The sequence below is a fragment of the Natrix helvetica genome, assembly GCF_964273705.1.
Source record: "Natrix helvetica genome assembly, chromosome: 4".
Classification (NCBI taxonomy): domain Eukaryota; kingdom Metazoa; phylum Chordata; class Lepidosauria; order Squamata; family Natricidae; genus Natrix; species Natrix helvetica.
Genome location: NC_138550.1, coordinates 71,479,055 through 71,501,352, shown reverse-complemented (window position 1 = coordinate 71,501,352; position 22,298 = coordinate 71,479,055). Strand labels below are relative to the sequence as shown.

Sequence of the window (22,298 nt, the reverse complement as noted above, 5' to 3'; positions counted from 1 at the left end):
CATTTAATGACCATTAAAGTTACAGTGGCACTGAAAAAAGTGATTTATGACCGTTTTTTACACTTAACAACTGTTGCAGTATCTCCATGGCTATGTGATCAAAATTTGGATGCTTGGTAGCTGGTTCACATCTATGACATTTGCAGTGTCTCAGGGTCATGATTTTGCAACCTTCTGACAAGCAAAGTCACTGAGAATGGAGAATTTACTTAATCTGTCTTGCTTAGCAACAGAAATTTTGGATTCAGTTGTGGTTGTAAGTGAAGGGTTTCCTATAATTCATTGTTCTCCAATCTAATGTTTTTCAGAATTATTAAACTCTCATAAACCCCCCTGTAATAGATTTTAGGAATTTTTGCACACATGGATGGCACTAGATTGGGCAAGGTTTAATTCATTGGTGCTAGTGTTTATTGGCCAAGTGTGATTGGACACACAATAAATTTGTCTCTGGTGCATATACTCACAGTGCTTATTGTGCATAATTGAGTACAAATTCTCAATTCCATCCATATGAAACAGAAAAAATAGTTACAGAAAGTCAAGAATATTGTTACATGGCTCTCTACTTGATTTTTATATGGAGATTGATGCTAATTTGATGGCCAGATTATTAAAGCTAACAAGATCTTGGTTTAAGTTCTCTGATTTTTATAGTGAGCTACTGCAAACATTTCTTTAAACATTTGTCTTTTGAAGGGAATCTTCTCAGCAGCCTGGTGTTTGGTCCGTATACAGTTTGATATGACAGTTAAAGAGAAATAATTATTAAAATATAGGTTATGTATATTCAGTTTACATGGAAGTAGTGAGTTGCTATGGCTGTAAGATTTTGAAGCAGTCTGCAGAAAAAGAGCATTGAAACCCAACTTTAGTTTCTATATCAAAAATGTAGATTTCAGTTACTTATTTCAGACCCTTACCTTCGCCTGATATACCAGCCAACATAATGAGTGACTAGTAAACTGGCTGATTGTAGTTTGCTATATGGTTGCATGAATCAGTCTGGGTTGGTCTTGCACATTGTACGCTCACTGAAATAATAGAATCTTAGGATTGGAAGGGACCTTAGAAGTCATCTGGTCCAATCCCCTGCCCAATGTGGAACTCTGACCATCCCAAACAAATGGCTATTCAGTCTTTTCTTGGAAACCTCTAGTGATGGAGCACTACAGTTTAAGGAGGAGACTGTTCCATTGCTTAATAGATCTCACAATTAAGAAATTCCTCATTTCAGGTTTGGATCCCTTACTGTAAAGCTGCCACCCATTGGAAGCTCTTCTTACCCTTGGTTGCTCTGAAGAATACATCAACACTCTTCCCTGTGTCATTTCTTCATATGTATTGGAAGACTACTGTCTTATTCCCTATTACTCTTCTCCTTTTTAGTCTAAACATATCACATTCCTTTAACCGTTTTTTCATAGGATTTAGCCTCCAAGCCTCTTACCATCTTTATTACTTTTCTTTGCACTCTCCAGTTTCTCAGCATCCTTTTTGTCCTAGTGACTGGGTCTCCACACTATACAGTCATACTATCAATTCTTATCATTTTGTCATTATACCTCTTGGTACAGCCTAAAAGTGCATGCTATTTTGGTGACTGCAGTACATTGCTGTTCATGCTAAGATGAGAAAAATACATGGGTGAGGGGTGTAGATAATTGCAGAAAGAAAGTTAATTGAATTCTTCCTTTTCTATTCTTAAAATCACTTCATGTTGCATTTCATGGGGTAGTTCTCTGTTTAAAAGAAGATTGCAACTGAGATCTGCCACATCACCCACAAAGTGGAGTTTTTTAAAAAGGGAACACTAAGGAAAAAGCAACTTTTTTTGCCAATTATCTACCTTCTTTCTCTCTGCCCCCCCCCCATCTGATTTCAGAGCTAGATTCAAGCATGGAGGAAAAGTTTAGGAAACACACTGGGTAAGTGAGGGAGGCTAGGATTTACTCACCATACCACTATGATTTTGACCCACTATTAAATATGTAATTGTATGCAATTGTTTAAATTTCACTACCCTAGGTTTGCTGCCATCATATTTGTATTATAGAACATTCAGAGTTCTCTGAATGCATTTAGAAACCATTTATTCAGTCGTTTAATGCACTTTTTTCAATAACATGATTTAGCAAAATAATTATTGGATAATTGGATTTGTGCTAGATGAATTCAAATTCTAAATACCAAACAACCTAACCGTTCATAAACACAAGGAATGTAAATGTAATCTGTGATCAGTATTTGTCAAATCTTATATTTTCTTGAAACAATCAGTAGATCTTTACAAATGCAATTTCAGTAGTTCCTTATTTTTTCTTAATACCTATTATTAAATAGTTTTGTTATAACAATATTTCCATTTCACTTTGGTAGTAGCTGCATCTGAGCCAGTTTGGTGGCTCAGGCTAAGGCATCAGTCTAGTAACCTGGAGATCATAAGTTCTAGTCCTGCCTTAGGCATGAAACTAACTAGTTAACCTTTGGCCAGTCATTTTCTTTTAGCCCTAGGAAGGAGGAAATGGCAAACCAGAAAAATCTTGGCAAGAAAACTTCAGCAAATTGTAAAGGGAGTATCTGAAAATTGGAGAACTTTCAATTTTTATGATAACAGAGATAAAAAAGTGATCAGTATTAACTTATGAGGCAGTGGAAGCCAAGGATCTGAATTTATTAGCAGTGGTATGAAGTGGCTTGTAATATTTTATGATTGTCACATTACCCCCCCCCCCCCCCATAAGCAAAACCTGCTCTTTTTTGCATAGAAGAACTATATGCTTTACCACAGAAATGAAGTTCCTTGGTTCAGAATTCTTATATATTTTATTAAATCAAGCCAGATTATGCATTTTATTGTTTATGCATATGCTATATTATCCTTTCAAATAATTCCAGTGTGGGGATATAGTTAACTTTTTAAAAATAAAATGTTTTAAAAATAAAATGTTTTAAAAGCTACCATTCAAAAAAATCCAGTAAAAATACTAAAATGTTTTACCCATAAATTCCTTAAGTATCTGAAATAAGGCAACAGTGCCAACAAAAAGTGCAGAATTTAATTAAGCTTAGGTGAACTGATATACAGAATAAGAAGGGAAATTCATAGTTGGGTATGCCTATTGAGATGCCCTTTCTCATATTGCTAATATAATGAATTGATTGTCAGATGTGATTCTTTCAAGAAGGCATCATTAAATCCTTTAAGTGATGAGCAGGTGTCTCAGAGAGCAGGTGCTCCATCAAATGTTCCTAAATATTGTATTTGTATATCATCCTGAAATTAAAGTAGTGGCTAACTAAAAGCCTGTGGAAACCCTTTAAAATTAGTATGACATGACTGGTATGGGTGAACATAGCCTTTGTATATTTCGTGTAAACTGTAACTTCTGGAATAGCTTGATTTGGTCTTGAAGCTTTGAATGTATTAATGTGGTCAAGTTATTCTAGGTCAACAAAGGCCATTATTGGAGTGGAAGAGAGCACTCCATGTTATGATATGGAGTGATATGTGATATCATATCACAAGCCTAAAATCTGCCCCTGTAGTAAAGCACAATACTTTGTCTCTTCATAAATGACAATAATTGCGGAATTCCTGGGCAGTAATTTAATAAGGCTGGAAATAGGATTTGAATTTACAAAATTATTTTTAGGGTTTTTTTTTGTAGTCAACCTATACTAGTCAGGGACTTGAAAGGTGAAATTATTTTATTATTTTATTATTTTTATTTTTAAGCATGACTATTTTTACAGTCATGCTTTAATATAGTTTTAGCATCTAATGGCAGATGCTAGTCCATCTCCTTGAAATATCAATAAGATGACATAGTAGAATTATTTACAAAAATGTAAAAAGAGTTTTAACAAATCTGTACTGTTCAAGATTTGTCTCTAAAATCCTAAAAAAGAGTTTACTGCCAAGCTAATCCAAAAGTTAATTTATATAAGTGTAGTGGAAATGATATCATGAAACTTAACTTTAGCGTTATGGGTGCTTGGATTGCTCTGATAAGTGACAAATTAAAGTCAAGTCCACTGCTTAGCAAGCCTCGTATCAAAGATGCAATCAGAGCTATATAAATATTTATACGTAAAGGGCAGGGCAATAGAATATGAGCTGCCCATTCCACCTTTACTCAGAAGAGCAGATACATTCAGGACAGCAAAGGGATCCTATTATATTAGCTTGTTAATAGTACTGAAAGAAAAACATTTACTTGGGTCAATGTAAAGACCCACCTATATTTCAGCTCTATAACACTAAAGGGATAGGAAGAGATACTTTCGTAGGCACTTCTATGTAGGAGAGATTGGAAATTAAATGTTTCCAATTAGGTATTTCTATTTAACTTTTTTAGACAAAAGCAAAGTCAAATACAGAGGAAATCTGATAAGCTGGAAGCCGGTTTTTTAGTGTCTTTTTACACATATAAACCATAATTAACAAAATAATCCTACTGCAGCAAAGGTAAGTTTCATTCATGAATTGATAATGAACCAAAATCTCAACTGAAATTATACCACAAGGATAGACCATAGATAGGCCAAGGGGCACGCGGAGCTATTTCTGCATGCACATGAGGCGTTGTCCTGTAAGCTCCAGCACGCATGCGTGCACTGGCCAGCTGATTTTTGGACATTTTTCGCCCTCTGGAAGCTTCCCTGAAGCCACCGGAGGGTGAAAAACCGCCCAACACGCAAACTGGAAATTTCAGGAACGGACTTCTGGTTTGCGCGTTGGGCTGTTTTTTGCCCTCTGGAGGCTTCAGGGAAGCCGTCTGAAGACTCCAGAGGGAGAAAAACAGCCCAAACACTCAGAAAGTGTTTCTGAACTATGTCAGTATTGTTTTTGAAGTAAAAACATGTCAGTTGCTTTACAGTTTCCTTAAGAATTATGTGCATTAAAGAGGTGATTTAGTTCAATGTTCTATGGCAATGATGGTGAACTTTTTTTGCCTCAGGTTCCAAAAGCACACATGTGCTATTGTGTGCACACACGTGCCCACCCCCATAATTTAATTTAATTAATTCTTAAGGAAACACTGTAAAGCAGCTGTCATGTATTTACTTCAAAAACAATACTGACATAGTTCAGAAACACTTTCTGAGTACCTCATACAGAGTACTTTGTATATGTCTTCCCAGGTGTTGAGGTTGAGAAGGCAACCACCAAGTATTTCAATAATCCTATTCTTCATAACTTCCCATCCTTTTCTCATTAAAAAAAAACATGACTTAAGATTTTTATAGTTCTTTAGAAATACATTAAGTGTAATTAACCCAAGTACCTAGGGAGTTTTTTCTCAAGACAACAGATTTTTCTGGAGGATTATATCATCTTATGCCATGGTGTGTAGTGATCTGTCAGGAAGCTTCGGCATGTACTTTGCTAGATCAGCAAATCTTATCAATGCAATTGTATAAAAGTAAATGCATTTATTCTTTTTTGAGTAGCCATTGCTTTAGACAGATTTCTTCCATTGACTCTAAAAATTATGCTTAGCTTTCGGATATTATTGTACAGCTGATGAACAACTAGCAAGTATTTCTTTATGGAGGGTATGCCAATTTCCTCTAGCTTTTCTCCAAATATGAAAACAAAACCAGATTTATTAAACTTACCACATGCTATATATGAATCTTCATATGTGAGATTATGCATTTTCCAGATAGATGCTGAAAAATTAAACATTGATTAAAATATCTTGGCAATATCAATTTGAAGTTTATTAAAACCTAAAAAAGTTTGAACAGAAAATAGGGCAGAATTATAATAATACATTAAACCTGTATGCTACCTGACATTGAATCTGGATGGCTCACAACAATCCAACAAAGAAATAAAAATCAGTAAAGAATAGATAACACAGGCAGTATGAAAGGGGTCCACCTTTTTAAAGGCCTGAGTGAAAAGCCAGTTCTTTACAGGTCTTCTAAATGACAAGGCATCACATGACCACAATAGACTTGTGACTTCAGTTCAGTAGTCATTATGCAAATCACCCAAGATTGTTAAGCAAGACATCATGTGACTTTGCACTTTTACTACTGACTTCTCCATTGCCATTGTTTATCAGAAGCTGGCAATCAAGTGCACAAAAAATTAATTGTGACTGGAACAGTACAATGGTTGTAAATGTCATTAGTGGCGAAACATACGAATTTGGTTCATGTGACTGCAGGGACATTGTGACAATCATTAAGTGCAAGGACTGGTCATAAAGTTTTTCAGTACTATTGTAATTTAAACAGTTGTTAAGCAGAACAATCATTACGTGAGGACTACCTGTATCCTCAGGTCTGGATGGCCTATACCCGTGATGGCGAATCTATGGCATGCATGCCACAGGTGGCATGCGGAGCCATTTGTTAGGGCACTCGAGGTGTTGCCTTTCAGCTCCAGTGCACATGTGCGCACTGGCCAGCTGACTTTGAAAAGCACGAAAAACCAGCCCTATGGGCAAACCTAAAGTTCGGGAATGGAAATAAATACTTACATTGTACACGTTACTCACTATTTTTTAAAACAATACATGTTTTGGATATGAAAGATGTTCTCCAATGGCACAAAGAATACTTCCATGTTAGCACTAAATTGTACCTAGAATTCTTCCCATCAGTTCAAACTTCACATTTCTTTATTAAAGTAATTCATAAACAAATCCTAATTAACTCATAGAATATCTAGTCTTCCCTTTTCTTGATAAAGCATAAGGAAAAAGTAAAAGGGACATAATAAGCTCGTCAGAACATAAGAGTACTGGACTCATAGTGAATTTTGTTCTTCATAAAAATGTAAATACTTGTATTCACATTTTGTAGTTATTAGAAAGTTGGGTAAAGAAAAGAGGTTTTTGCATGCTTAATGTGGGTTCCAGATTTCTGAACGAATGAAGCAACTTTATCCCAGCTTGCAGCCCACTTAAAATCTGTCTTCACAGGGATCTGACTATGTCAAGGTGACATGGCCTTATAACCATGGCGCCCTCAAGTACCAAAAAGTACTATAAAAACTTTTTTATAGTCCATAGTCATAAGGCATGAATGTTTCTTATAACTTCAAGAGAAGAATGTCTATGGAGATTCTCAGTCATCCAGGTCATGGTTGTCCCAAAGGTGCTTTTTTTCAAGCGGCAATTGGACTTTCTGGTTTTTCTTTGAAGAAGTTTTGCTTCTCATCCAAAAAGCTGAAGAAGTCCAGTTGCCTCTTGAAAAAAGCACCTTTGGTTCAAGAGAAGAAGTTAGGACATGCAAAGTTTGTATTAATGCATTTAGTTTTATGTCCTACCTTTCTCTAGAATAGAAATATATACGGTAATCCAGATTTATCCTTATCAGAAGACTTCCATAAAATAAGTACAATTAAATTCTCATGGAATAGCAGACATGAGTAAAGGCTTGTTCTATCTACATTGACTTGTACATTTGTTTAAAAGCATAAATTGCCAGGAAAGATCAATGTGTATGAAGGGTTTTTTCCCCCCTAAGGAAAATTGGATTAACATTCACAGATGGAATATTATTGAAAAATTGTACTACACAGGACAAAAGATCATTTCCCCCCCATACTGGCCAACCAAATGCCTTGGAAGAATGTCATAAGCATGACATTATTCTAATATCTTCCCAAATGTGTTTCATATCAGGTAGAATGTATTTTATGGAATTATTAGGTTCTATAAAAAATAAAATCCTTAAAATAAATTAGATTAAAAATTAAATGTTTGGTGAAATGTTTCATTTGACCATTTTCCTGAATATTTGGGGAGTACAGTCCATAGGTTTTGCAAGACAAGTGAGAAGGGTTTTTTCCATATGTCAGATAGATAAAACTTCAATATTCAAAATTCAAAAGATAAAATCTTCAAAGAGGCTTCTCCTGGTGACTTGCGTAACTAGACAGGTTCATCCTGAAAGAAACAGGCCTTAAGCATTTTGGGGTTTTACAGATCAACAGAAGAGCCTTAAATTGTGACAAGTAAACAAATGGCAACTAATACAACTCTTTTAGTATAGGCATTGAATGATTTTATGAACTTCCCATAATATTTGAAATAGGTATTATGAAAAACAGAATGCTGGATTAATAGCCTTTTGCAGCAGTTCTTTTGTTATAAGATCGTGGTGGTGGTGGTGGTGTAGGGCAAAGTTTGGGCTTAAACAGTAATGATAAGAGTAGCAAAATATGTATGCTTCTATTGCTTCTACAGATTTCTTTCCTGTAGCCCTTTACAGATAACCACTCTCTTTGTAGATATACTCAATCTCCGAAGAGGGGCGTGGGAGGAGTCACACATGGATATTAACACAGCCCTTTTGCCCTGGAGGCTGAGGTAAATCTTGAGGCCACACCTCCGTACCTCCTCTGACCTCCCAGATTAACCTCAGCTTTCGGCCCAGAAGGAGTGTTTTTACCTGACTCTCCCTCTCTTCAAAGACTTCAGGGTTTTTTCCACAGATCTTAGCCTATCTACATCGGATTGCTTCTTCACCCCTCCTCATCAGTGCTCATCGCAGCTAGCTCCAAAGCCTCTCCGCTTGCTAGCGCGAGCCCCAGGTGGCCGGAAGGCCGCATAAGAGGGGGAGAAGCCCCGCGCCGCGAGGACCACTGAGGCGGCGGCGCGCCTTACAGGAGAGCTTCGCTGGACGTCGTTGGAGCCAGGAACCGAAGGATCGGCTCCCAATGCACCCGAGCGGCGGAGAACCGGGCCGCAGATCGGCCCCCGCCATCTTGAAAAGAGCATGTGGGAGAGCGCGTGACCGGCGATCCTACTACGGATGCCGAGAGCGCTCAGAAGACTCCACTGAAGCCGGAAGAGGCTTCAAGAGGCCTGAACTCCGCTGGTGATCCGGGGAGGGCCGAAACGCGGTGGAGAGCTGGCGATCGGGCCGTGGATCGGCGGCAGGGACTGCTAGGAAGAGCGCGGAGCTGGGAAGAAGCACGTGCACAGCAGCAAGGAGGCCGGCAGAAGGAGGAGGTGGTGAGTACTATGGCAGAGGCGAGGAGCAGGGGGACCAGGCCTAGATCCCCAGGGGACTCAGAGCCAGGAGAGGGGACCTCCAAAGGGCCCCCAGTCACCAGAGGGATGTCCTCCGCTAGGCAAGGAGACCTTCTCTAAGGAAGTGAGGGTCACCAGGGCTTCTAAGAGAAATTTAAGGGCCACCATCAGCCCTTCTCCTTCCAGATCCCGCTCCCCTCGCTGACTCCCTGCTCTGGAAGAGGCCAGGTCTGGATCCCCAGGCTCCCCTAGGGGCTCAGGCAGAGGGCCTAGCTCTCTATCGCCCCCCCATCACCTGCCCACCCATCGGAGACACGGGGAGACCCCTTTGGGCGCAGGGCACCCAGCCCTGCTAGGAACTGACTGGCCCCCCAATCCCCTGCTCCAGGGGAGGGGTTGCAACCCCCAGATCTCCACCCTGCCCTCCCAGAGCTCCCTGAAAGCTTTCAGGAGGTCTTAGCCAGGCTATAGCCCAGGGGATAGCCTCTGGGATGAAGCACCAGTCACAGAGTTCCAGAAGAAGGTCTTCCCAACATCCCACCAGAGGCCATCAGGATAGCCCCAGGTCTTTTGCTCACAGGGAATCCAGGTCTCCCTCCCCCTCCACTGCCAGCGAGACCTCGGAATTGGAGGAGGGAGAGTTGAAAGAGGTGCGGTTTTCGGAGGATGAGGATGCCCAGCCCTCGGAGGCCCCCAATATTACCGGGCTGTTCCCTCCCTCCTTATTTAGTTCCCTACTGCGTAAGGCCAGAGCCACAGCGGACCTGGACTCTCCTACAGAGCCCGCTCCAGCGACTACCACCCCCAGCACAGGGGGGGACAAAAAGGGACCCTTCCACAGGCCCCCGGCAGAGAAGGAAGAGATCCCTACTCCGGAAATGTTTTTAGAGGTGTTTAAATCCCAGTGGGTTAAGCCAGGATCTTTCCCTACCCCAGGGGGCAATGAACGCAAATTTTATAACCTTAACACTACCTTCGCCCAAGCTCTGCAGGTACCGCCAGTGGACACTCCGGTCGCCAGTTTGGCTTCGTCCTCCGCAGTAGTTACTGGAGACATCTCTAACTGTCTCAAAGCAGAGGACAAGAAAGCGGAGATGGTTATGCGTAAGTCATTTCAGGCGATAACCTGGGCTATTAGGGCCGCTTCCTTTTTTAACAGGTCCACAGTCCTATGGTTGGAGCAACTAAGAGACAGGACCCCGGCCTCAGAAGTGTGCCTGTTGCAGGACATCTCCAAGGTGTTGGCAGCCACCCAGTTTTCGGCAGACGCCACCTTGGATATGGTTAAGTATGCCTCTAGAGCTTTATGGTCCTCTGTAGCATCCCGGCGCCTGCTGTGGCTGCGCCACTGGCAGGCAGAATCTCGCGCAAAGTGGCACCTGGCAGGAGCTGACTACACTGGGGACAAGCTGTTCGGCTCTTTGCTGGATCCCATTCTTGTGGAAGACAAGAATAAGCGTAAGGTCTTCCCAGCCACGACCTGGCGTTCAGAGCATCGACAGGCTCCCTATCCCAGGAGAGCGACGTATCGCCCACCAGATTCGGACTTCCTGAATCAGAGGTACACGGCTTCCAGGTTCCCCAGGCAGGGGGATAGGCAGTTCCCCAGAGACAGATTCAGGGGCCAACAGCAGGGCAAGCAGCCCTTTCGAGGTGCGGGCGGCCGTCCATTCCGCAGGTTCAAATGATCCGGCCCGGGATCATCCCATCGGCGGTCGCCTCTCGCTATTTGCGGAGGCCTGGGATCGCGTTACCTCGGATGAGTGGGTCCGCCAAACCATTAGGCTCGGGCTCCACCTGGAGTTACGCGTGCAGCCCCCGAATAGATTCCGAACCTTCGCCTCCTCTTCAGATCCGGCCAAACGGGCCCTACTGGGCAAGGCCATCAAGCATCTGCTGGACATCAGGGCAGTAGAGAAAGTCCCAGAGGGGGAGAAGGGTTCATGCTTTTATTCTAACCTGTTCCTGGTTCCCAAGAGTTCAGGGGGGTGGAGAGCCATCTTGGACCTCAAGCTGCTCAATTCCAGGGTAGTCTACCGTAAGTTTAAGATGGCCTCTCTTAAATCCATCCTAGAGAGTATCCGACAAGGGGACTTCCTGGCCTCCATCGACCTCACGGAGGCCTACCTTCACATTAGGATCGCTCCCGAGCATCGTAGATTCCTGAGGTTTTCCCATGAGGGCAACCACTTCCATTACAGGGCCCATCCCTTTGGGCTGGCGTCAGCCCCCAGGACCTTTACCAAGGTACTGGCCGCGGCTGCGGGCCACCTTCGTTCCCTCCCGGTCCGGCTCCATTGCTACCTGGATGATATCCTCGTCCTAGCCAGGTCCCCAGCCAGAGCCGAGAAGGACCTAGGTCTCACCATCGATACCCTAAGGTCCCTGGGGTTCTCGATCAATCTCGAGAAGAGCCAACTAGCTCCATCTACCAGGCTCCAACACCTAGGGGCCATCATAGATTCGGTGTCGGGAGAGGTCTCCCTCTCCCAGGAGCGTAGGGACAGCATTGTTCAGCTGGTGCAGGTGATCCGCAAATCACACTGTTCCTGTAGTTCTTCTTTCCAGGCTTCTCGGAAAATTCATCTCCTGCATAGGGATCGTGCCCTGGGCTCACCTTCACGCCAGAGAGCTCCAGTGGTTCCTGCTCCCACACCAGAGAGCCGGGATGAGCGACGCCACCTACAAGGTACTCGTGACTCCCCAGGTGCGCCTCTCTCTCAGTTGGTGGACGACTGCAGCTCTGGACAGGGGCTCACTATTCAGGGAGCCATCGAGGATGGTCCTCACGACAGACGCAAGCCTGTTCGGCTGGGGAGCGCACCTGGAATCCCAGATAGCCCAGGGCCGCTGGACGACATCAGACCTACGCAACAACATCAACTGGCTGGAACTCAGCCATCCAACTGGCGCTGCGCCACTTCAAGACTGCAGTGACCGATCACCACGTCCTGGTCTTGACCGACAACGTGGCAGCCAAGGCCCACGTGAACAAACAGGGAGGCACCCATTCCAAGGCCCTACGCAACGAGGCCCTCCGGCTGGGGAACTGGGCGGAAAAGAACGTCCGATCGATCAGAGCCGAGCACATCTCTGGGATAGAATCAGCAGGCCGACTGGCTCAGCAGGGAGACCGTCGACAACGGAGAGTGGCAACTCCATCCTGCCGTCTTCCAACAGATCTGCAGGAGGTTCGGCCGCCCAACAGTGGACCTCTTCGCAACCCCAGCGAATGCCCAGCTGCCAGTCTTCATATCTAGGTTCCCAGCCAGAGGCGCCATGGACACGGACGCGCTGCGCTGCACTTGGCCGCCGGGTCTCCTCTACGCTTCCCCCCCCCCCTTCCCCTCATTCCCGGGGTCCTGAGGAAGTTAGTGGCAGAGAGAGCAGAGATGGTTCTAGTGGCCCCCTTCTGGCCACGCCGCCCCTGGTTAACAGACCTGGTGGATCTGTCCTCAGCTCCCTATTGGAGGATCCCGCAGGAGGAAGTAACCCTGCTCCAGGGGTCTCTGGAGCATCCGGACCCGGAGTGGTTCCATCTGACCGTCTGGCGATTGAGCGGGAACAATTAAGAGGGGCCCAATATTCCGCGAAGGTCATTAGGACCATCGAGGCATCCAGGACACAGTCCACAACTTGCATCTACAATGTTTCCTGGCTCGCCTTCGCGGACTGGTGCCGAGCGAGGGACATCGTCCCAGCTGCGGCTTCCGTGCCCCAGGTGCTGGATTTTTTGCAGGAAGGTCTGGAGAAAGGTCTGGCCCCTAGCACTCTGAGGAGGCAGGTCTCGGCCCTTTCCACGGTCCTGGAGTGTGTGGACGCCCCGCCTTTATCCCAACACCCTGTCCTAAAGCGCTTCCTCAAGAGGGTGACGAATCTGAAGCCCCCTGTGGTCCATCGTTTCCCAACCTGGGACCTCCCCACGGTCCTCCAGGCTCTGACTGAGGCGCCCTTCGAGCCCCTGAGAGAGGTCTCCCTCCAATTCCTGACCCTCAAGGTAGTCTTCATAGTCGCCATCACGTCAGCCAGGAGGGTATCAGAGCTTAACGCCCTCTCCAGCAGAAGGGACCTCTGTTCATTCCTAGACAACCGGGCCGTCCTCAGACTGGACCCCGCATTCATGCCCAAAGTCAACTCTCCCTTTCACAGAGGCCTAGAGATAGTTCTGCCGGACTTCTGTCCGCAGCCTTCCAGGGATAGAGAGAGATCTTGGCATCGTCTGGATGTCAGAAGAGCCTTGCGCATCTACCTGAAGCGCACAGCACCCTTCAGGCGCTCTGAGGCGCTCTTTGTCTCCTTTCAGACGTCCACCCAGGGAGCCAAGGTTTCCCCAGCTTCTATCAGCAGGTGGATCAGATTGGCCATCTCCAAGGCCTACGAGGCACGAGGTCTCCAGGTTCCTGAGGGCATCACCACGCACTCCACCATAAGTGCTGCCACCTCAGCGGCCTCGGCCACCCAGGCTCCTATCGAGGAGATGTGCAGGGCTGCCGCCTGGTCCTCCCCCTCGCCTTTCATCAGGCATTACCGGCTAGACACCTACGCCTCCGCGGAGGCAGCCTTCGGGAGGAGGGTCCTTCAGGGAGTCCTAGACTCTCGTGAGCCTCAGGCCCAGTGATCCCTCCCAAGGACATCTAGCTTTGGTATGTCCCATGTGTGACTCCTCCCACGCCCCTCTTCGGAGGCTGTCAGTTGGTCTTACCTGAACTGCATGTCTCGAAGATGGCGTGAGAGTAGTCACTTCCCACCCATAGGGCGCCTCGCGCCAGGGGCCTGAGTTAGTTCAGTGGTCAGTCAGGGACCAGGTTGGAAGGATGTGTTTGTGTTTTTACCTGTCCCTTCCTCTTTCAGGTTCTTTGCTACGACCATCGGTTAATCTGGGAGGTCAGAGGAGGTACAGAGGTGTGGCCTCAAGATTTACCTCAGCCTCCAGGGCAAAAGGGCTGTGTTAATACCCATGTGTGACTACTCCCACGCCATCTTCGAGACATGCAGTTCAGGTAAGACCAACTGACATTTATATCCACTTCACAGATACGACCACATACATCTGCTCAGGATTGAATATCAGTTGGATATAACTAGAAGTTTATAGAGTGGCATGTTGAAATCTCAGGATTCTTCTAAGTTAGTTAGATCCTTATACTACAAAAGCTGTGCCATCTATGCACTGGACCTATGGCTAGAGTTGGTATAGTTAGCTGGAGAAGTGGACAATATCTGCTAACCTTGAATCTCTTGTTTTTGAGGTAAGTTTTTAAGGTGGTAGAGAATTAACTGACAGAATCTTGCAACTACTCTGAACTGAAAGTGATTCCTTCCAAGCATGATTATCGCAGAATTGTTTTAAGTAAGATTTACTGAAAAGAAAGAGACGTGGTTCAGAAATTCGAGGCACTAAATGAACAATTTTTCCTGTGCACCGCTTGGAGAGTCCAAGCAGTGGGTTCATTCAGTCTGGTTGCCCTTGAACTGAGGAACGTTTTTTCCTTTGACCACACCTCCTGGTGTGGCCACTCCCCAGAATTTTTCCTCAGTCTGCCCGTTCGGATGCTTCTCTATGAGTTCCAGCTGAATTGATCACTTTTTTGGCTTGGACTCTCCAAATATCTCCCTTTTATTTTTTCCTTCAAATCTCCTTTCCTTCTCCCCTTCTTTCCTCTCTCATCGTGAGCCTTTACAAGCTGCTTCGCCCTTATACGAAGCCAGGAGGTAAGCGTGATGGTGGTGGTGGGTGCTCCATTGCCGCGCCATTTCGAGCCGGCTTGGAGGCCTGCTGTGTACCTTTATAGAGTGCGGCGACAAGTGGCGAGGTTTTTTTGCGATCCTGCATTCCATGCCGGCCCGTTTGTTATTTTCGTCGAGTATTTTTCGTCTTTTTTCGCCCGTCCTCGTTCCTAGCCACCGCGGAGGAGCGTGAGACCGGCGACAGCACACGCGGTCGCCGCTTTCGCCTCCTTCCTCCCCACGCTGTTGAGGCCATTTTTAGGTGTGCGATTTTCGCGCCTTTTAGTAACAGCCGCTCCGCTCAGCCACGCTTCGCCAGGAGGCCGCTGGGTGATCAGCGGCCTTGTCCGGGGCTACCCAGCTGGCCACGACCACCCTCATCGCTTGCTAGGCGGCGCTGGTGCCTAGGTCAATCGTGGCCTTTGCACTGGCTCAGGGAGGACATTCTCACCATGCAGGCCCCAGTTTTTTTGGTTCCCTTTTTGGCTTCCAGCTTGGCCTGGTCCTCCCTGCTCTCCTGCCGGGGCCTTGCACCCTGAGCTGCAGGCCCTCCTCACCTCCTGTACTCCCTGACTATCTTTTTATTGTTGTGTCAGTATTAATTATGTACTTCTCTCACGAATGTCCCTTGTTTTTTTCTCTCCTTCCCAGGCCCCTAGCAAGGAATCCCCTCATCTTGGGGCGGTGGGGCGGGCAAAGGCGGTGCAGGGACCGCGGGCAAACATTGCCCCAGGGCTCCGTCCGCGGCCGAGGTCAAGGATGCCGAAAGGCACCAATGGGCACTTGAAAAACAATTTGAGAAGGCACGCCGCCAGGCTGACAAGAAAACCCCGCAGTATGATCCTGGGGATTCCTTTGTCCTTCCCCTTCCCTGAGGAGATCCTCAAGCCCTGATGGCTGAGGAGGTGGGATCGCAGGACCTGTCCCCCGACAGGACGCTGATGGAACCTGCTTCCCTAGCCCTCTCCTGGGCTTCTGAACAGGGACCCATTCCCGGGGAACCCAGCTGGGACGATAGGCCCGAGGCCATCCCCTCCCATCTGTGGGGTCCGGGGGGAGGGACCCCAAATCTGTTCTAGAGCCCGAACTATTGGCCCACATGCAAGACGTGGTCGCCCGTGCCATAGCCAGGGGCATCGCGGAGGGCATGCGGAAACGAGCTCATCCTCCAGTGGCTCCCAGCCCTTCTCAACCCGATCAGCCTGTTCCTCCCCCGGCCAAACGGGTCCGTCACCCCTCCCTACAGTCTTCTGTGGTCAGTGAGGCCTCTGCTCTGGAGGATCCTGCCTGACGCTCCTGCATTCTCGAGACTCTTTAAACCGAGCCTGTTTAAGTCCATACTCCATAAAGTTAAGGCCACTACCAGGGTGGTTATTAAACCCAAGCCCGCTCAGGCTCCAGCCGACTCAGTCCCGGCTAACCCCAACGCGGTCATGTTCGATGTTCCTATGCCTCAGCAGGAACTGGTGCCGGTCCCTGGATTGTTCTTAGATCTCATCCAACGCCAGTGGACCCAACCGGCCACACTGCCCTCTCCTAGCGGGGTGGACAAGAAACTGTACATCATGGAGCCCGCTCTGGAGGACTTCCTGGTCCTCCCAGTCGTGGACCCTCCCATAGCCGCCCTTACCTCCAATTCTTCCCTCCCCGCAGATTTGCTGGAGGGCCTTAAAGCAGAGGATAAAAAGGCGAAGAAGGCATGCCACAAGACCCACTTAGCGGCTGCTTGGGCCATTAGGGTGGCCTCCGCATCCTTCTTCAATAGGGCCTCCGTCATCTGGCTGCGCGAGCTGTTGTCCAAGCTCCCGGTGGGGGACATGCGCCTCCGCCAGGATATATCCAAGGTCATTGCGGCTTCCCAGTATGCTGCTGATGCGTCCCTTAACGCCACCAAGTTCGCATCAAGGGCCTTGGTGGCCAACGTTACATCCTGCCGCCTGATCTGGCTATGTCACTGGCAGGCGGATCAGAAAAATAAATGGAAGTTGGCCTCTGCCCCCTTCAAAGGGTCCAAATTGTTCGGGGGGGTCCTGGATCCCTTCCTCATTGAGTCGAAGGAGAAGAGGAAGGTCCTGCCATCCTTGTCCAAAAAGCAGGAACGCAAGTCCGCTCCTTATTCCAGACGGCAGTCCTTTCGTACCTCAGAGCCCTCCACTTCCTCCTTCAATTCCCCAACAGACCATCCGGCCAATCAGGGGACAGAGCGCAGGACAGACCTGCCTTTTGGGACAGGGGTAAGCAACAGTTCGGGTTCTGCAAGTACATCCGCGGTGGGGCCTCTAACAGGCTGTTCCGCAAGTCCAAGAGACTGCCCAACCCCATCACCATAGGGGGTCGCCTCCAACTGTTTGCCTCCCAATGGGCCCAGACCACGGAGGACCCCTGGGTCCTCCAGATTGTCAGGGAGGGCCTTTCCCTGGAATTCCTGTCACCACTTCCTCGGAATTTCATCCGATGCCCTATCCCCTCCTGTCCCCTAAAGAGGGAGCGTATGAACCAGGAGATTCTCCATCTCCTGGAGATAAACGCGATAGAGTAGGTGCCCCCCGATCAGGAGGGGAGGGGGTTCTATTCCATCCTCTTCCTGGTACCCAAAAGCTCGGGGTGGAGGGCCATCTTGGACCTCAAGAACCTCAACAGGCACATCGCCTACCGGAGGTTCAAGATGCAGTCCCTCCAGTCCATTCTGGCGGGGATCCGCCAGGGAGACCTCCTCACCTCTATCGACCTAAGGGAGGCCTATCTCCACATCCCCATCCATCCTCAGCACAGGAGGTTCCTGCGCTTCTTCTATGCTGGCCGACACTTTCAATACAGGGCCCTTCCATTCGGCCTATCGTCGGCACCCAGGACCTTCACGAAGGTCCTGGCGGTCGTAGCGGCTCATCTCAGGCGTAGGCCCATAAGGCTTCAATGCTACCTGGACGACATCCTCATCTAGTTGTTGTCCAGACAGCAGGCCTTGCGGACCTCCAAGTCACCATGAGGACCCTCAGAAGTCACGGCTTCTCCTTAAACCTGGAGAATAGTCACCTCACTCCTACCACCAGACTCAACCACCTGGGGGCAGTGATAGATACTTCATTGTGCAGGATGTTCCTTTCCCAAGACAGGTTAGAGGGCTTGGTGTCCATGACCCACACAATGATGCATGCGAGGCAAGTTCCGGTGGTTCTCCTGTCGCAGCTGTTGGAGAAAATGATCTCCTGCATCTCGATTGTCCCCTGGGCCCGTCTCCATTCCAGGGCGCTACAATGGCTTCTCCTACCTCACCAGAGATCCTGCAGGAGCAACTCGCCGATGCTGGTGCGCGTCGCCCCGGCTCTGAAGAGGTCCCTCCGATGGTGGAAGTCACCTGCGCTACTCAAGGGCCACCTCTTCAATGAGCCCGACCGATTGATCATCACCACGGACGCCAGTCTCGTCGCCTGGGGGGCGCACATGGGCCACCTCGTGGTTCAAGGCAGGTGGTCCCCAACAGAGGCAACCTACAGCATCAACCTTCTGGAGTTGCGGGCTGCAAGACTGGCTCTACGCCATTTCCACCAGTCCATCCGCCAGCGTCACGTCCTGTTGATGACGGACAATGTGGCCACCAAGGCGCACATCAATCACCAGGGTGGCACCAGATCCAAAAAGCTGATGAGGGAGGCGGAGACCCTGGGCCACTGGGCGGAACATCATCTGGCGTTCATCTGATCCGACCACATCTTGAGAGTGGACAACACGCAGGCGGACTGGTTAAGCAGAACCACCATAGACCCCATGGAGTGGAAACTGGACCCTGCCCTGTTCCACCAATTGTTCCACAGGTTCGGCCGCTCTACAGTCGACCTCTTCGCCTCCAAGGACAATGCTCAACTCCAGCGATTTTTCTCCCACTTCCACTCTCCAAGGGCAGAGGGGACGGATGCCCTTCGGTGCGGCTGGCCCCGGGGCCTACTATACACCTTCCCTCCTCTCCCTCTCCTTCCACAGGTTCTCAACAAGATCATTGCGGAGGGGGTGGAGGTGATCCTCGTGCCCCCCCCCATTGGCCTCGGAGATCGTGGTTCGCCGACCTTGTCAGTCTGTCGGTGTGTGTCCCCCCGTGGCAGATTCCCCCGGATCAGGTTTCCCTCAGCCAGGGGGCCATCGTACATCCAGAGCCCCAGTGGCTCCAGCTGGCCGTCTGGCACTACAGCAGTGCTTCTCAATTATTTTCTGTCATGCCCCCCCTAGGAAGAAGAAAACATTTCGCGCCCCCCGCGCGACTGTAAATAGTATCATTTGTCTATAAAATTGTTATAAGTACACCTCTGCATAACACTGTATCCTTATTAACTTATAAGAGAATAAAAAAAGAAAGAAATGTGGATCAATTTACAACAAAGAATAGCTTTATTAACTGTAGCAGAAAAGATTTAAAGGAGCACAGGATTTAAAGGAACACAATATTAAAAAAAACTTTAACCTGCAAAACAAAAATATATAAAATAATTTGAGCTGAGCCCCCCTTTACGGAGCCTCGCGCCCCCCCTGGGGGCCCCGCCCCACTATTTGAGAAGCACTGCACTACAGGGAGACCTGCTAAGGGGCGAGGGATTGTTGGTGGAGGTGGTGCGCACCATTCAAGCAGCTAGACGCCCCTCTACTGCAAGGATCTATGACTCTTCCTGGGCTACCTTTGCCAAGTGATATGAGGACCTACGTCTTGACGCGGTCACTGCTCCTGTGTCCCGCGTTCTGGATTTCCTGCAAGACGGTCTCGGCAGGGGGCTAGCCCCGAGCACGCTCCGCCGCCAGGTGGCGGCTCTTTCCACCGTTTGGTCCGGCGACCCTGTCCTGCCACTCAGCAAGATACCCAGGGTGCGCTGCTTCCTCAAGGGCGCCTCCAACCTACGTCCTCCCACAGTCCACCGCTATCCTACCTGACAGCTACCTGACAGGACTATCCAAGCAGCGCACAGGAAAAAGATCATTGGCTTACCTGAAGGGTCCTTTTCTGTGCACTGCGGGAGAGTCCAACCCGCCCTGGATAGTCTGTCCAGGGATTCTTATCCTTCATATCAACAGGAACTGTACTTCTTGGACGCTCCCGCTCCATCCTCACGGTTCCAGACCATATCAAAATTCTGGGGAGTGGCCACAGCAGGAGGTGTGGTCAAAGGAAAAAAAGTTCCTCAGTCCAAGGGCAACCAGACTGAATTAACCCACTGCTTGGACTCTCCCGTGGTGCACAGAAAAGGACCCTTCAGGTAAGCCAATGGTCTTTCTCATTTAAAGCTAATATATCTCCACATTTGGGCAGAGAAATTTGATTTTTTTAAAAACAGCCTTCCTTTGTTCCAGCAAGGAATGAGTATTGAATTTGCACCTGGATGTTTTTCATAACAGTCTTATGACTGGTTTAATTCTTATAGCATCTTATCCCTCAAGCTTTCTTCCTCTCCTTCTTAGGGTCTGGAAAGTCTGTATTTCCACACTTCAGGAAAAATCTACAGTTGGACCATAACATCAACTGCAAATAATCATTAAAGGAAATTGATCATCTAAATGGATGGAGAGAGTATGGTCTGACTAGATTGTTCAATTCTGTTTCAGCCTATATGTCCTTCTGTCAGTTTCACTTTTATCTTTGGCCAACTATCAGATAGTAATGGAGGAAAAGCAATTGAACCTGTGTTTCCTACCTCCCATGCATTAAATCACTGGGACAGGAAATCCCTGAGAAGTGGCCTACTTAAAGTCTTGTCCTAATCAAACTGCACAGTAACAACATTGATAAAAAATGTAATTTAGTAACTAATGTCTGCATTTATGATCTTCACAGGTCCCCTATCAAAATGGCATATGTTGCCAATGTATTCCCCCCCCCCCTTTTTAAAGAGTCTTTGATGTTTCAGATGTCTAGTAAAAAGTGAATTTAAAAACTTAGTACTTTTTATTCGTCATATTTGGTTCATTGTATTTTGAGATTGCTTAGTTGAATTATTAGATTGAACAAATTTGATAAATGAATGAATTTATTTTTTGGGCTAGGAGAAATGTCTTAACATTTCAAGAAATCCTTATTTTTTTACTTTTTCTCAGTAGCTGAAATTGTACCATTATTGCTCCTTGGAAACAAATCTGTTTAAAATATATAATTTGACAGCATTAAAGGGACCAGGGTATTACTTATGCATTTGTATTTTTATACAGGTAGTCCTCGACTTACGACATAATTGAGTCCAAAATTTCTGTTGTTAAGTGAGACATTAGTTAAGTGAGTTTGCCCCACTTTACAACCTTTTTTGCCACAGTTAAAGTGACTCACTGCAATTGATAAGTTAGTAACCAGGTGGTTAAGTGAATCTACTTACCTATTGACTTTGCTTCTCAGAAGGTTGCAAAAGGATATCATATGATCTTGGAACACAGCAACGGTCATAAATATGAAGCATTTGCCAAGTGTCTGAATGTTGATCATAGGGATGGTACAAAGGCCATAATTGTGAAGGATGGTTATAAGTCATATTTTTCAGTGAGTTGTAACTTTGAATGGTCACTAAACAAACTGTTATCAGTCGAGGACTACCTGTCTTGCTGTTTTAAGTAGCACAAGTAATCCTCAGCTTACTATCACATTTGGGACTAGAATTTCTGTCATGACGTGATGCAGTCATAAAGTGAAATGCCACATGGATGCATCACTTAGTGATCACAATCCCAGTTTTTTGACATTAACTGAGAGCCACTCGTCTAAGCCATCTGGGGCTTGGCCCCTTCCAGCCCTGAGCCTCAGTATGGTAAGGGATTTTTCCAACTCACCTACCCATCTCTCCCCATCTCTGCCCTTTGTTCCCTGCACCCTGCCTTGCAGGGTGACATGCAGCTGTAGCCCAATCCCAGCCGCAATTGCCCTTGCAACCCTGCACTCAAAGCCCCCAGCCATCCTCGGCTGACCTTTGGCATCTTCTTTCGTCTGCTACTGACCATGCTGGACTGGCTGCTGGGCCCAGACTGGGCTTGACTTTGAGAAAAAAAGCAGCTCCTTTGCAAAGACCTTCAGGTTCCAAAAACAAACCTCAAAGCAGTCCTTTTGCAAGAAGCGAAGATGAAGCTGAGCAAGTTTTTTTTTTAGAACCCAAAGCTTAGCCCTGCCAAGAAGGTCTATGCAGAAGGACTGCTTTTTTGTTCCTCAGCCAAAGCCCAACGAGGTTGGCCCAGCAATCAGGCTGGGCATCCCTGGTCAGCTGCAAGAGCAAGAAGATGCTGAAAGGCAGATGGATGGGAGGTAGGCAGGTAGGGGGAGCTGAAGTGCCCCTGTAGTTAATAAGTACAGGTGGTTGTAAGTTAAAGACTACCTGTAAATAATTGGTATATTGATAGGCAATATGAAAATTCAGGATTTAAATTTATAAAGTAAAAATATTTCCAGGTGACTTAAACAATCACTTTTGAAATTTTCATTTTAGAAGACCAAGCACAGTTTAGATACATTATTTTCCTCCAACAGGTCAAAGAATAATACTGCTAATGTTAATCATAATTTGGAGGATCAGGAGCAAATACTGTTTCTTTCAGTTCTCCTATGTAATCAAATAA

General features: G+C 47.0%; 2 protein-coding genes across 9 annotated transcripts in view; both read left to right on the top strand.

Moving 5' to 3' along the window:
- LOC309390952 (ankyrin repeat and KH domain-containing protein 1-like) overlaps window positions 1-22,298 on the top strand; it is a 194,703-nt gene that overhangs the window by 2,416 nt on the left and 169,989 nt on the right. The window lies entirely within an intron of this gene.
- Window positions 8,687-12,067, top strand: LOC309391642 (uncharacterized protein; the record flags this gene model as incomplete). The annotated part of the gene is made up of 3 exons (XM_081952309.1): window positions 8,687-8,847; window positions 9,583-10,563; window positions 11,558-12,067. The coding sequence occupies 3 exons, from the start codon at window positions 8,687-8,689 to the stop codon at window positions 11,937-11,939; spliced, it is 1,524 nt and encodes a 507-aa protein (XP_081808435.1). The 3' UTR covers window positions 11,940-12,067.